This window comes from Lycorma delicatula, chromosome 2 (genome assembly GCF_047948215.1).
Source record: "Lycorma delicatula isolate Av1 chromosome 2, ASM4794821v1, whole genome shotgun sequence".
In the NCBI taxonomy this organism is placed as follows: Eukaryota; Metazoa; Arthropoda; class Insecta; order Hemiptera; family Fulgoridae; genus Lycorma; species Lycorma delicatula.
Genome location: NC_134456.1, coordinates 189662056 through 189679096, shown reverse-complemented (window position 1 = coordinate 189679096; position 17041 = coordinate 189662056). Strand labels below are relative to the sequence as shown.

At 27.4% G+C, this 17041-nt stretch overlaps 1 protein-coding gene across 1 annotated transcript in view; it reads left to right on the top strand.

The window, feature by feature from the left end:
• Nost (Nostrin) overlaps positions 1-17041 on the top strand; it is a 201614-nt gene that overhangs the window by 158282 nt on the left and 26291 nt on the right. The window contains exon 4 of the mRNA XM_075356900.1: positions 12451-12594. Within this exon, the coding sequence (XP_075213015.1) occupies positions 12451-12594 (144 nt within the window). The remainder of the gene's footprint in view (positions 1-12450; positions 12595-17041) is intronic.

Here is a 17041-nt window from a genome sequence, read left to right as displayed (position 1 = left end):
GGATTCCTGGCCTATTTGAAGAATCATATACCAGCTTTGTCTGCAATTCACTGAGTTTTTCATCAGTAGCATTTAGTGACAAAAGATTTAGGAGGTCGATTTGCATGAAACTTTTTGGGTCATAAAAGCTTTGAATTATATTAATTCAAATGCTTCGAAAAATTGCCTCTTTTGTCAACTTTGTGAAGACATTGCTAAAGAATATGATCGTCTTGCATTACATACAGCAGTACATTGGCTGTCACAGGAAAACTGCCTGCATAGAATTGTTGTACTTTGATACAATCTTAAAGAATTATTTGAAGAGACTGTGATTGGAGAAAATATGCTTCCAACAAAAATGATATATTCTATTTAGCCGATATATTTGATAAATTAAATTTTCTTAGCAATAACTGCAAAGAATGGATTTAAATCTGATAATGAAATTAATTCAGTTCATTTTTTAATAAATTTGAACTTTTTCGAAGCAGTTTATCATGTGAATTTTTTCACTTAACTTCATTATCCACAATTGTAAACAATGTATATAGTGTAGATCTTCAAGTTTATATTCATCAGTTAAAAAGATTACATGAAGAAATGAAAATAAGCTTTCATGGTTTACTCGAAATGGAAATCCCAGATTGGGTGTGAGTCCATTCGATAATTACATTAAAACTGTCTCTATAGAACTCCTAGAACAGCTTTTTTATATTTACAAAGTGATTTCACTATTTAATTATGCTGTAAGAGAAATCCATCATGTTTTTGGATTAGTGCTGAAGTAAAAGATACATTTTTTATCCTCTGGAAGAAAGCAATATTTTTCTGCATTAGTTTTCCTAGTAACTAGGAAAACTAGTGCAGAAAACTAGTTGGTGCACTAGTTTTGAATTTGGTGAAATTCAGCTTTAATAGACTTAATTATTTACCATTCAAAATACAAAATTGATTAAATATTGAAGAGCAAGGAGACCTTTGATCAGTATAACAAATTTCAAGCTGAAAATAGAAAAATATAGCTTCTGTTCATCAAACCAAGGCTCTTATTGAATTAAACATTTTGATTTTACTAATTATTGAATAACATAAAAATACAAAGTTGAAAATGTTAAATTAAAGTTATTTTTAGTTTGAATTATACAATTTATGACATAACATACAATAAATAAATGATTACTAAGAATCTTCTTACGTATTTGACGGCAGCTATTGTATATTCGTATATGTTGGTCGTTTAAGTATTTCTCAATACTATGTATTTACTTGATTTACAACATACAGTTATTGTTAATAAAATTCAACAACATTGGTTTTTTGGTAAACTGCTTTCCAAATAAATATTCCTAGCCTTCAAAATGTGGGAGGGCTACAAGAATTAGTGGATTTTCAAACAGGTCAATGGACAAAAAAAGATGCTGCTCTAGAATCAGAACTTCATTGCAGACAGTCAGAGCGAGCATACCTCATAACTCAAAGTGACAAATTATACTTCATATTAAAGATTCAATTAAAATCTTTTCAGATTATATACAAAAAGTGTATAACATGTGTATAATTAATTGTCAATTTACTAAAAAATAAATAAATATAATTTCCTTTAAAAGTATAATTAATATAATCTGCCTCTGGATAATAAAAAATAATTAAAGGCTTCTCTGCTTTTCATTTGGAAGGTGTATGTTTCAACTGACTCAGGTTTGGCATTTTTGTTTACCATAAAATTAATATCATAAGAAAAAAAAATACAAAAAAACAAAAAAAATTACAAAAATATATTTGATTACATATAAAAAATTATTTTATTAATATTAACAACATTAATAAAAAAAGGAAATAAATTAGAAAAACCCTCTAAAAAGTAAAAAAATCAAGTTGAGAATCAAGAATTAATTAAGAATTAAATGAAATTGAGAATTTTAAACAAAACAAAAATAATATATTAACAAATATAAAAATGCACTGAAAAGTAAAAAATAAATTATATAAATAGCTAATAAATAACAAATAAATTTAAAAATGTAATAATTATTAGATTTTAAAATTAATAGAAATGAAAATATTTAGTTAAATAAAAGCATGGCGCAGTTTTTATAATTTATTTCAAACAACACAACATTTATCTTTACAACAATTAATCTTAATTTTCATTTTCAATAACGACGCGAGGAGGCGGAAAGATTTGCTGGAACCTCTCCAATTGAGGGTGACTAGCTACAAGTAACAATCTGGGAAAATACACCAACTTGCTTTCTTTGTACATGTTCTCACATAGTTGAAGTTCATCTTCGAATTCTCCTTGTAATCTAAACCAAATTGAACACACTCTTTCCGCTAAAAGTTTAATTTTAATTAATTATGAATTTTTATTTAATAAATTCATAATTAAGATTAAAATTATAATAATGATAATAATTAATAATTTTTCAGATTACCGTCAAAATTTAATAACTTTGTGCAAGATTTCTAAATTTAATTTTTATTTTTAATCTTATTAACCCTTAAAGGTCATCTCGGTGCAAATTTGAACCATAAGAGAATTAAAACTTGAGTTATTTTATTACAGATGAATAAAGTATATACATATACTAAACAACCTCATTACAACAAAAAATATATTTTAAAATACAGCAAATGTCTATAAATACTTATTCGAAAACATTGTTATAAAAACTGCACCATGCTTATATTTAACTAAAAATTTTCATTACTTTTAATTTTAAAATTTAATAATTATTACATTTATTTATTGGTTATTTATTAGATATTTATATAATTTATTTTTTACCTTTCAGTGCATTTTTATATTTGTTAATATATTATATTTTTTTTGTTTAAAATTCTCAATTTCATTTAATTCTTATATTTTACTTTTTAGAGAGTTTTTCTAATTTGTTTCCTTTTTTATTAATTTTAATATTAATATTAGTAAAATAAAAGCCTTTTTAAAAAGTAATTTTTTATATGTAATCAAATATATTTTTGTAATTTTTTTTGTATTTTTTTAAGACTAAAAAAAAAGTAAAAATATTTATTTTTACACATCGAAGTTACATACGTCTACCAAATTTCAATCATTTTCATATCTTCATGAGAAATGAAAATTTTCAACTAAATGCATGAATTTAGCGTAGGGGTAGCGCATGGGGGTGGGTCGTATCAAATTTTGACACTGTAGTGCTGTATTGTCATCGAAGTTTACGTGTACCAAATTTCATTGATTTTCATACGATAGATCAAAAGATATAACAGTTGCAAGATTTGATTATTCCTAAAGCGAGTTAAATAAAAGGTTTTAATGATCAGCTAAAGTTTGTAGTTACAAGTACTTATTTGTTTTTCTCTTGAAACTACAGGTTACAGTCAATTGCGGCTTCTACTCTTTTGTTGTTTTTTTTTATTTATGATCTCTTTTAATTTTTATGAGTTAATTTTATAGAGTGTAAAAAAATGCTAACCGCGATTATTCAGTCCAGCACTTTCTGCATGAAAGATTGGAAGTGTTACCACTCCAACGTAGAAGTTGGTAGAATGAGTAGTGTTCATTTGTAGTGTAATTAATTATTTACTTGAAAAGAAGAAAGGTTTTCAGTTTAACTGTTCTTATGATTCATGTTTTGAACATTTTTCCAAACATTTTGAAGGATTGAGGTAACACATTTTAAAATCATTCAAAATTTTATCAAGAGGGTTTTTTTTGTATTTTCATCTATTTAGTTATGTGAGCAAATAGATATTAGGGCAAGTAATCTGAGAAAACATGATAAAAATCATTTTCACAAAACTTGGTTTTTCTTTTTTAAAAATAATTTAATGATATGACTTTTTTTAATAATATGCTGATGTTCTTTCATTTGGCCTATCAAAAGAGAAAGTGGATTTTTCTAATAATAACCTGTGGTCTGAGCTATGGAATTGGGCATGTTGGTATATGAAGAATTTGTAAAATTTATATGAAAACAAATTTTACCTTTATTTTTTCATTAGGAACAGTGGTTAGATTATAGTTTAATTAAAATATTTACATAAAAATAAAAATCAAATGAGAAGAGAAATAAAATGACCACTTGGTATTTTGGATTAATTATGCCAAAACAAATTAAATCTTTATTTTAAATGCAGTTTTTAAATAAATTACAGTGTAATAATTAAAATATCAAAAAATTCCAAAAAGAAAAATTAATTTACCCAATATATAATCAGCTGTTTGGCCACAAAAATTTAATTCCTTTTTTTTTTCTTTAACATCCGGGACTACCGTTAGTAGGTGTTGCTTCAGATGATGAGATGAATGATTTGTAGCGTGTGAAAATGCCATGTCTGACCGAGATTCTACCATTCCCGCCTCGGAGGCTGGCGCAATACCTATAAAATTCTTATATTTGACCCTTTACAAGTCAACGTATATTGTGACGTTCTTTTTAAGGTGCATTTTTGTTTTTTTAATACACTATTCTAACGTCATATTTGTCTACTCTCTTGAGAAGTAATAGTTATTTACATGTCACTGAAAACAGATATCGATCTTCTTTTTCTGTTTAGCCAACGGATATTACCGTTCTGATATTACTTCAGAGGATGATATGTGTGAGTGTAGTCTTCTACAGCCTCAGTTCGACCATTCCTAAGATTTATGATTGTTGAACCAACCATCAAAAAACACCGGTATTCACGATCCGATCTAGTATTAAAGTCCGTATAAAAGCAACTGCCTATAAGAAGGCTTCCAAATCAGCTGATTTGGGAAGACGCGTTCACCACTAGACCAACCCGGTGTGTTAACAAATATCGATCAATTTATTTTATGATTACTGTGCACTGATCGCGTAGTGCAGCTTCGTTTTGAAGGTTATGTTCTTTATTGTGTCGTTTATTTATTTCATTGTAATAACAGTATACAGAAACATACATTATCATTTTTTATTACATTCTTGAAAAGTTTTTTCCTATATATTCTTAATAGCTTTGTAGTTTGTTTGTAATACTTTACTGCACTGCAACATAAATTATCATACCAAGTTATTTGTGCATTATTTAGCATACCAAGTTATTTGTGTAATTCGCAAGTAAAACAATATTTTGGTGATAATTTCTAGCCTAATTAAGCTGACGATTTTTTTATCATATCTATTAAACTGGAACAGACAAAAGTGACGTAGACGATGGCGGTGTTAACCGAAGTACTTCTCCAAGCTTAATGACATTAAATTATACAAAATAGTTGTTTTATATGTTATAATTGTTTAAGAAAAATTATTAAAATTTTACCATCTATGTAACTGATATATAAATTGTTAAAGGGCTCTAATGTCAGATTTTTGATAAAAATCTTTTAGTATTCAGTTTATGTACTTTCATGAACTTTTTCATTTTTAATTTTGATGAAAATTAAAAATATCAATTATTTTGTAATCTTACGCGAGTCAGTAAATTTATTTTTTGTATATATAATTCTAGGATGAAAAATAAGTTTGAATTTTTAAATACTTTTATTGAAAGTTGCTTCCAACGAAACCATAACCGTATTAAATTTATTTCTTTATGTAATTATTTTCTTTACGTGAGGTTTTTATATACATTTTTGATTAATGAGTTCTACTTCATCTTTTCTATTTTAAACTGATTTCTTTTTAATGCATTTAAGAGTAGTTACTGAATTGAATAATTTCAAGACAAGTCTCTCATATTAAACATATCTTCTTAAATGTAAATATACTTTGTTTATTAAAATTATTTTTTCCTTAATCTTCTGAATCTTTTGGAGTTAAAGAAAAACATTGTTTTGTCCTTGAAAAACTATAAATACTTGATTATTGAATAAGTTAATTAAAACCAGTCATTCTAACCTCCACTACAGGCCGGTAGTTTCTCCACCTTTCATCTGGAAGGATCTAGGTTCAGATCCTGGTTTGCTACAAAATCCTGGTATTTGCTACAAAATTCATTACTCCAAAAAAAAGTAGGATGGTAACTGAGTATTAGCCTGTAATTTTGCCAAAGAGAATAAATTAATAAATATTTAGATACCAAAAGATTTTTGAGGTTTATTGTTTCTTGAATTAATTTTTATTTAGATTCTTTTCGTGAATACTTTTCATTTGATGTAGTTTTTAAAGTTATTTGTATTGTTAAAAATTTTTTTAAATCTTAAGTTAATTTGATATTTTATGTTTGATTAAAACCTACATTCTTTTAGTCTTTAAAAGAGAGAAGCAAAATAAACAGTTTTCTTTACAAGTTCTTTACTTTTATTAATACATAAGTATAAAATTATTAACACATAAATTCTCAATGTGTGATAATCATTTTATGCAAAAGTTTTATTATTCCAAAACAGGCAAAATTACATTTTAAATATAATGAAGATATGAGGACATTTTCGATTATGACTTATTATTATTGCATCATTTTAGCTGTTGTCAAAGATTCTATTAAGTCATAATAATAAAAATTCAACAACAGTAATAAAAGCACTAGCCAGGCACCTATGTTTCTATGAAAACATTTTGCACAAGTCAAAATCTGTTTTTCAGGATTTTGATCAGTTCAGCTTTTAAAACTATATTTTAAATAATTTGCTAACTTTATGGACACAAATTCTCAAAATCAGTTTAAACAAAATCAGTTTATAATAAAAGGGTAAATTAGTCGTGAAATTATGGATTAAATTTTTTCTGTGAAGTGAAACAACTCAACAGAAAATGCCATTTGTATTGGAAACACTTTCCTTATCACAAATACTTCATGGCATGAAGACATGCTTTCATTTTTGTTTAGTAGACATAATGTGATTGAAACTGCTGATGTTCAGTACCAATAAATTGTTTTAACATCAGCAAAAATAGGTTGAGAAATTTTTTCCTTCATGTTTTATTTTTAGCACATCCATGCAAAATGTTTTCTTAATTTTAGTAAAAAAATTATTTTTTTTTTAAAGTAATCCATAGATTACTTTTATTATTTTCTTAATATTTTAGCTTTGCAAGTTATGTAAATTTTTTTTTTCTAATTAATATTTAATTTGAATTGATGTGATCATTAATTATGCTGATCAGAACAACATTAATGAATAAGCGTAGAAAAATTTAACACTTTTAACCAAAATTTGGTAAAGTAAGATCAAACTATTTTATACAACTATTGTCAAAGCACTGAATTTTTTATAAGTAACTGTTCTCTTAGGATCGTATTTTTCTAATATATACAATTTTCCTAATTAGTGTATTTTTTCCTAATTATCTTTTTCTATTTCCTTCATGACGCCATTATAAAATGACTTTCTCTTAACATAAACTTAAAAATCTCCTTTAAATTATTAAATTTATTTAAGTTCGGAAATTTTTTTCATAATTCATTGTTTCTAGAATTTAGTTTATATCTGGACTTTAGTATATTTACATTTATAAAAAAGTAATACTACTTTTATCTGATTTTTCGTTTCTTTGTAGAAGGAAAATTTAATAACATATCTTTGTTAATTAATTTGCAAGAGGTATCAGTCTGAGTTGCTTTCTTTGGGGAAAATGATGTTCATTGTACAGTTAGTCCCTTTGGTGAAACAGAATGGTGGTGTGTGCTTTAGGGATCAGTATCACCTGCATTTTAGTGGCTTAACATGAAAATATGCAACAGTACATTTGTGGAAAAGGATTTTTTTATGAAGATTTCTGAATTTTTGTGTGGGAAAAGCAAACCATTAGTGAATGGAAACCACTTCAGTCCTCACTTTCTTAGTAAACTTAATATGGGAATATTATTATTCTTGAAAATAGTTATTTCACCTGAAATTCATATTAGGCCCACTGCCATTACGATTACTGCACTTAACCACACATCTATTTTATTTTTTTTTTACATATTACGCTTACTGGAAATATCCAAAAAGTCTGTTCAGTGAAGTGCTCAGGAGAGGTGATTTATTTTTTATTCTTTATTTGTTACTAGTGCATTTGAAATATCTGCTGAAAATCATAACATGGTTAGATGCTTACCACTTAGTCACTTTGAATTGATTAACTTTCATTTAAAAATATAAGTTGATTCTTTACAGAATAACAATTAGCTACTTGAAGAAACTCTGAGAACATTATGTCTGTTCTCCATTACGTCAGCCAAGTAATAATAAATTTTTCAAATTGCTGTAAATAATCTCATTGAATCTTAAATATATTTTTTAATTTACAATATTAAATTATTCAAAGCAATTCTTGAAGCCAAAACAATATGTCTGGGAAGATGTCACATCTTCATAAAAATCTTAAAGAATTATTAAATTGTGATTTTGCAGGTCCGTTTAAAAAAAATAATGAATAATACTTCAAAATTTGAGTCAATTTGGTTTGGATTTTCATGACAATCAGTTACAGTTACCAGAACTGATTAGTTACCAGTAACTGATTATACTAGAAAAAACTGATTATACTTTTAGAATTAGTACTCTAAAATCAAGCTCCTTTTTGGGTGTTTTATATAAAAAATCTCTGCAGTAGACGTCAGAAAAGATTTCAAAACCGTTTAATAAATGTAAAATTTAGCCAGTTAAATTTTTATGTAATTTCAAGAAAATTATTTGGCAATCCGTTCCCAAGATATTTGTCTTCAGATTTGACTGCACCAGATTTGATTAAGTTTGATAATTGAAGTGCTTATCATTACCCCAACTGCCCAGCCTGAATTTATTGTTAAATGACAAAATTCCTTAGAAGGTATAATTTTTTGTTTACTTTTGTATTTTGTTTTGTTATTTTAGTACTTTAATTTATACAATTAGCTGTTTAAATTTTCTTTATGCTTAAGTGTAGATTAAATAAAGTGCAATGCATAATAATAAATTATTGTATCATAAGAAAATTTGATTTTATCGTAAACATTCAGAAAAAATGAATATACAGAAAATTAAAAATTATATTTATAATAGCTGAATTACCACACCCAAAGATATAGTGTGTTTTTTATAAGTTAGTTAAAAGTAATATCATGTAAAGTTATGTCACATTTAAGGAAATAAATCTAGTAATTAGAAAATATTTCTCTGGCTGTTTGTAGAACATATACTTTTGTAATAATATTTATGTTCATGTAAAATTAGTTAAGATGAAATTGAAAATGTATATGCCATATCAATTCCTTTTCAGTTGTAAAAAGGATAAATAGTTCTTCCATAAAAACATATTTGTTGCTCAATGGATTTTATTTTTTAACTATTGACTAGTTTTCTGTTGTTAATTAATAAATATTAACTGATGTAGTACATAAGTACATTCTAGTCAAAAAATCAAGTTTATTTTTATGATAGGATAAAGCCATTTTGCAAAACAAACTGTACTAGTATTCCAAGAATCTGTTTAGAAAATTATTATTCTTTGCAATAGGAAGTAAAAGAAAGAAGTTATAAAGAAAAGAGGTTAGTTATGGTCCAGTTCTTGCAGCCTGTGGCATAGTTTAGCTCTGGAATCTAAAATCTTGTACTTCTTGTTTACGATATGTATCTTGTATACTATTTTAAAAATAAGGAGAACAATTATGTACAGCTTTATATATTTATTGCATTGCTACAAATGTATTAAAATCTATTTTCCTGTCATTAAATGAGTGATGTTTTTAATGTAATAGATTTCTTAATTAGTTTTATAAAATTCTATTGTGAAGTTTAAAAATGTTTCTTATTACTCATTACATAATCGCAGTCAATTTAAAAATAATATCAAATCCTTAGCTTCTCTGAATTGAAACATTTTAAGTTTTTGATATCTTTTTTCATTATGAAAGGATTTTTTTTAATCACTTTTATTTATATAAATTGTCGCATCACTAATTAAAGTCATTACACCTGTCAGTGTAATGTAACTGTATCGGTAAATTTGTAGTCAAATTGACTACTCCTGAGATGTGTGGTTAATTGAAACCCAACCACCAAAGAACACCGATATCCGTGATCTGGTATTAAAATCTGAAGAAAAGTAACTACTTTATTAGGATTTGAACCTGATAACTTCGACTTTGAAATCAGCTGATTTAAAACAAGTATAACAACAGTATACCAACCTGGTGAGTTGTGAGATTTATTTAATATGAAAGATTTATTTTAAAGGAATACTTTTAAATAGATATCAAAAGATTTTTTTTTATTCGTATTACATAATGGTTCCATTTTTGTTAGATAAGAGGTATTATTAATTTTTTATAACCTAAGTGACTTATGACAAACTAATATTTATGTTAGTAAGTACAGTTGTGTTTTCCTTCTTAACTGTTAGGACAACTGCTGATGTGCTTTTCTTAACCATTCAAAATACATTTATTCCTAATTAGTGTTATATTAAGGCTTGAAAGATTGATAAAAGTTCTAAGGTATTGATTATTAAAAATCTTGTTTGATTGAGTTAATTTACTTAATAAAAAATTTTAACTGCATTATGGTTACTGATAATTTCTTTATTCTTCTGTGTAGTATTATTTGATTAGTATCAATGGATTCATTGTACCAGTTTTGTTAAATAGCTTGATAAAATTTGATAAGATTCCAAAATTAGTGAAACTTGTGAAGAAAAGGTAAAAACTTTGACTTTTTTAAATCCATGTCTAATTAAAATAAACAAGTTGTTAGTAATTTTTCATTTGGCTTACTATGTTTTTCACATCCATTTTATTTTTATTAAAAGTTTAATTTCATTGTTTTTTAAATTGGTCCTGTTTTCAACTATTTTTGTTTTTTTTATTAAAAAAATTAATTCATTCATTCAGTTAGGTGTGAATCTCCTTAATGTATGCCATTAGTGTTGTATGAAATAATAAAAAGTTACTATTACTTCCTAGTATGAAGTAAAAGAAGTATTGTGATCGCGAAAAATTTTGGTTTACAGATTTCATCAGAAATATCCATTTTGGATAGTTTTGGTGCGACGTCTGTACATAAACTCAAAAATTATTAGTTGTAGGATGTTGAAATTTTGGATTTAGGACTGTTGTAACATCTAGCTGTGCACTTCCCCTTTTGATTGCAATTGACCGGACCAAAATTGTTTAAAAAAGCCCAAAATCCAAAGGATTTGGAATTTGGATTTTTTCTTAACTACAGTAATAAGCCCTCATTGAGAACTTTTCAACGATATATCAAGTGGTACTTATTTTCATTGGTTTCAGAGTTATAGCCAAATAAAATTTTAATTAATGAAATGTTTGGATCTTACAAAACGAGGAAGGCACATCGGTTCAAATCAGAATTCATCTTCTGTTTTTTACATTTAAATATATTGATTTATTAGTAATTATTAACCTCTGTAGAACATTTTACAATGAATAATAATCCAATAATAACAATATATGAAAATATATCAGAATTTATTAATGAAATAAAATTTTATGTACTTCTTATTTAAAAAAAAAATGTGTATATGTAATTTAATTGACGTACAAGACAGTCATGTGGTGTCCATATAAGATTTTTTTAATTCTTTAACAGTTTTTGAAGACTTGGGAATAGTTAAAAGCAACAATAACTTTAAATTTCTTATATTTTAATTAATAAGGGTTGAATTATTATCTCAGCTTAGATTAAACTGAATTTTAATAATTATTAGCCTTGAATTACTGTCACTGTCTTAGAAGTGCCAGGCTAAAATTTTAGAAAACTAGAACCCAGACTGTAGTTAGACTTCAGCCTGAAATAAGGTACAATTCAAAAAATAAGTCTAAATAAACATTTGATGTAATTCCAAATCTAATTATTTGTATGTTATTTTTATTTTTTTATCATGTTTTATATTTTGCACACTTTTTGTTACTGTTGTACAATTTGAACTATGTGCAATATTAATTATCCTTTGTTTATTTATCAGTACAGTTTACATAACATCACCTTCTACTCTGTTTTGAAGCATATTTTTCTTGTCTTCTGTTTTACTACGCAAAATACGTATTTTTCACCAATTTAGTAATGTGTGACTGCTGTTTTAATTTTTGAGTGCTAATATTACACTGAATTATGATCAAATCTATTACTATACACTACAATCCCTCTTTACAGCTCTTAGCCAAGTACATTTCATAAATGCTGCCTCTAGGCTTTGTGTAACAGCTGTTGATAACAGAGGCTCATATCAGCTATCAGGCTTATGACTTGACATAAGTACATTTATATCAATATACTTATGTTGTAATGAAGGTTCTAATTTCAATTCGTCTTGGGTTTGGCATTTTTCCATTGGTCACTATCATCTTAATAACACAAGTGTAAACTTATATAGAAATCATCTGTTAAAAATAGAAATTATTGATACTTTCCTTTAGTTTTACTTCATGATTTTTTTAATAATTTGTTTAATCAAGGAAACTAATCAAAAAGATTAACTAAAAGTCATCCCCATGAGTGAGTGACAACCATGAATTTCAGGTAACCAGAAATTATAAATAAATATCTGTAATGCTTTATTACAATGTAAATAATCATTTTCCTTTACTTTTCTTTAGGTCTGAAGCAGAAGCCCAGTATTCTAAAACACTATCAAAGCTGTCTGCCAAATTGCTCAAAGCAACTAAAGAGGTCGTAGGAACTGTAAATCAAGCATGGCAGAAGGTTGCCATCGAAATGGAAACACAAAGTGAAGCTCATAGGTAATATTTATTTTTCTTAATGTGAAATATGAGTGTATTCTGATCCTTCTTATCTGTAATATAATTTAAAGAAAGAGACTGAATTGTTTGTATATATATGAAGCAGGTTAAATTACTGAGTCTAACTTTGTAGTAATGCAGTTTGAAATTAGTTACATTTTTACTTACATAGATCACTTTGTGCTTCTGTCACCCTTCAGTGTTCATATATAATAAGCAGATACCCTTTAACAGTAAAGGATAGTATGAAATGTATTTTTACATTAGTGTAAGGTAATTTACTTTTCCTCAGCTCAGCCAGCATTACCAAATTCAAAGCATTATTCATTCTGAATTTCATAGTCTGTAGAATTTTCAGATTGCTAAAGTGGATTCTCAGGAAAAATTTTGATAATGGGGAATTCCATTTTAATTCAACAAATTTTCAAAACATTTATTTTATTATTATTTTTTATTTTGATGATATTTGATATACGATAACTACCCACCTTGTAGTAGCCAAAAAATATATTTTTATATTTAAAAAAAAAATTTTTCTTTAATAGATTATTTTCTAACTTGTCAACAGGTAAAAACGCCATTTTCATAACTTTTCCATGAGCTATAGCATTCTTATTCTATATCATATAGAGGGTCAAAAAGAGCCTTTTGGAAAGAATAAAGTTGGAACTTCATTGTAGTGCAGTCAAAATTCATTTTGTTACATAACCATATCTTGTAATGTTTACTGAAGTTGTGTTTACAATTTTTTTTTTTTTTCAAATTTTGGGTCCAAAATAAATAATGAAGGGTTTAAGGTAATAGGCCTGTGTTTTACCCTTTAATTCTTAGGTACTATTAGTACTTATAAAAAAAAATTGGACTGTTACTGAGTGTCCTTCATTAAAAAAAAGGCCACCAATTCATAAGATTTTGAAAATGTCTTAGTTTTGGGGTCCAAAAACCATATGTGAGACAGGTGGCAAAGATCTGAAATTCTTATAGCAGTAAGTACTTTTTATGTACTTTAAAACAATTAAAATTTATTTTGTTACTCAAAGAGTTTGACGAGTAATGAAGAAAACCACAAAAAACACTGTTCCTTCTATCCGTAAGCAATGTATAAAAAAATTCACAGCATGTATTTTTTCAGATAATAATATAAGCCTACTATACAAAATAGTTTGATACGTGTATAGTGAGATAGCTTATATTCTAGATAGTTTGTTACTTAAAGTATGACTCATACACACAAACTCATGTTTAAACATGAAAGTGAATAGACATGCATGGACATGAATGTTTGCATAATCCTGAATGTAAACATTGTAGAAGGCTCAGTTACTGTTTTGATTTCAATGTGATGTGTTGTATTGTTGCTAGTGTTAATACTGTGGTTGGATACACTTGTTTATAAAGTAATTTTATTAGCAGTGGACTTCTCTTTAACGCGATATCTTTTATTTTTAATTTTATTAATTAGAGAAATTTTTATTTTAGCTGTAGAGAAACTGGGATAAGACAAAGTGAGGTGCAGTTGGTAGTTTAAAATTTATATTAACTGTATTGTTATTGTAAGAAGTCTTGCATTTTATAAAAACGGATTATGGAGTGTTCAATCAGCATTCACTCTGAAACAGTATGTCACAAATTGACTTACAATAGATCTTTAGTATTGCACGATATTTTAGAGTTTACTTAACAGCAAATAAGATTGATATCTTTAAGGATTAGATGTACTGAAACAAAAAATATCTGTACTTTTCATAAAACCAAATATTTAGATAAATGTTTTCATATTAATGGAAAAAGTTACTCTGACCAATTTAGCTGTCACACTAAACCTGTTAAGAAATCTCTTCAAGAAATATCTTTGATACTTTCAACAAGCAAACCAGATTTAAAATTAATTCCTTGCAGAACTTTACAAAATGCTTAAATAAAATACAAAAACCACAAGATGATACAGATAGCAAACCAGAATGTCAAGATGTATTTGAGCCTCATTGTGTTATAGTCAAGTCAGTGAATAAAGCTTGTTCAGTGCTTGGCATTTCCCCCATTAAGATCCAAAAATTATTGAGTAGCGCAAAGGAACCAATTTTAAAAAATAGTTACTAAAATTGCAGAGTCAGTTACCAATAAATTAAACAATTCCTTTTGATTTAAATATTTCTACAGAAGAAACCAGTTTAGTACCATAAAATTATGCTGATTTAGGTAGGGAATATGAAGAATTAATCATTAAAATAAAGTATAAAATGAAAACAGTTACATCAACCCAAGAAAAAATTAATATTTTAAGTTTATTAACAAGCAGCTGGAGCATTCAAAAAATTCAAAATGAGTTTATTGTTAGTGAGTATTTAGCCCATCAATCCGAACAATTAATTAAAACAAATGGAATTGTGCCTCAAATCGGCAGAAAGAAATCCAGCCATGTAATTGATGAAAATGTTATTAAATGTTTCCAAGATTTTTACCAGAATGTGAGCACATCCAAACCCCATAGGGGAAGACACCCGCCTAGTGACATTCCGGTCGCCACACCACCCCCTCCCTGTTCCTTGCCCTGATGGGCTTTAATGGGAGTCATCTACTGACATTTACTGGGAGCCTTCTGACTGACATTTTACATCTCTTAGTAATAAGCCTGACCTCGTTGGGATGGCACCGATGTAAATGCCTTGGTAGACATTTGCATCAGTGATTTAATAACTCAGCTTTTGCATTCGCTGTAGGCCTCGTCCAAGAATTTGAGCACAGCCGAATGATGCCATGCAAGAATGTTAAAAAAGGCTTATTTTATGTAACTTAAAAGAATTGTATACAGCCTTTAAAGAAAAACATAATTTAAAAGTTGGTTTTTCAAAATTTACTGATTTAAGATCTAAATTTTGTGTTCTGACTGGTGGGTCAAGTACTTACTTTGTTTGTGTGTGTGTCACCCACCAAAATGTAAAACTCATGTTATCTGCTCTAAAAATTAAATTTGATTATAAAATTCTCCTTTCAACCATGGTATGTGATATAGAAAATGAAACGTACATGTTGTCACAATATGAAAAATGTCCAGGCACTAATGAAGTGCTCAGATTACTGCAAGAGAGCAGGGATGATTTTGATTTTGAAATTATCTTCAAACAATGGGTTTCTGTTGACTGTTGTGAACTAACTACTCAAATTTTTCCATTTCAAAAGTACTTAGATAAACTTACTGAAAATTTAAATAATCTAAAAGGCATTATTTTGTTGCAAAGAAACAAGCTAATTTCCTCAACAATAAAAAGGAAAATTGTTGGAGGGTGATTGTATTGTAATGGGAGACTTCTCTCAAAATTTTTCTTTTGTGATACAGGATGAAGTCCATTCATATCACTGGTCAAAAACTTATGCCACAGTACATCCATTTCTCATTTATTTTAAAAAAGAAGGAAAATTAAAAGCTAAAGCTACAGTGTGATTACTGAGACGTTGAAGCACAATACTTCACCATTCTTCTGCTTCCAAAAGCAAGTTATAAAGTAAAAACACTGCTACCATAAATTAAAATTTTTTTTAATTTTTGTGATGGCTCCTCAGCCCAGTATAAAAACAAGAAAAATTTCATAAATTTGTGCTACCATCAAGAAGATTTTGAAATCACAGCTAAATGGCATTTTTTTGCCTCACACCATGGAAAAGGACCATGTGATGATATTGGTGGAACTATAAAAATGACTGTGTGACTAAAACAAGCCTTCAACAAAGGACAGTCAACAATCAGATTTTTTCACCTTCTGAAATGTACAATTATTACAAAGACAATATAAAAAGTATAACATTTATATTCTGCCCTAATAAAGATGTTCAAGAGACTGAAGAATACCTCAGTCCTTGTTATCAGGTAATCATAACAGTTCCAGAAACAAGAACCTTTTATAGTTATATTCCAATAAGTCAAAAATGTATTCTGAAAGCCTGGGCGACCTCTGAATCAGAAAGATTTACATTAGTATTGGTACACAAGGACATTAGTGTTTCTGATTGCTTTATAGGTTTACCAAAGCCAAAATGTAAAAATTGTGTCTGCTGTGTATATGATGGCAAGTGGTGGTTAGGCGAAGTCATTGAAGTCAAAATACATGAAAATGAAGAGGACTATCAAATACACGTTTTCCATCCGCAGGTTCCTGGTACTTCATTCAAGATATCATTAAGGGATAATCAAACATGGGTTTAACTGGAAAATATTTTAAAGATTCACATGCCTTCAGAGCCTTTTCTTCAACTACTGGAAGAGGACAAATCATTACACCAAAGATGAATGAGGACTTATCAGTTCTACTCAATAAAAAAAATGGTAGAAGCACTAAGTTATGTTAATTAAGTTTGTTATCAAAAATTGCAAGATTTATTCATAACTTCCATTAGCAGGAGTAAAATAAGGTAAAAGTGAATTGAACAACTTGTTAATATATTTGAATTT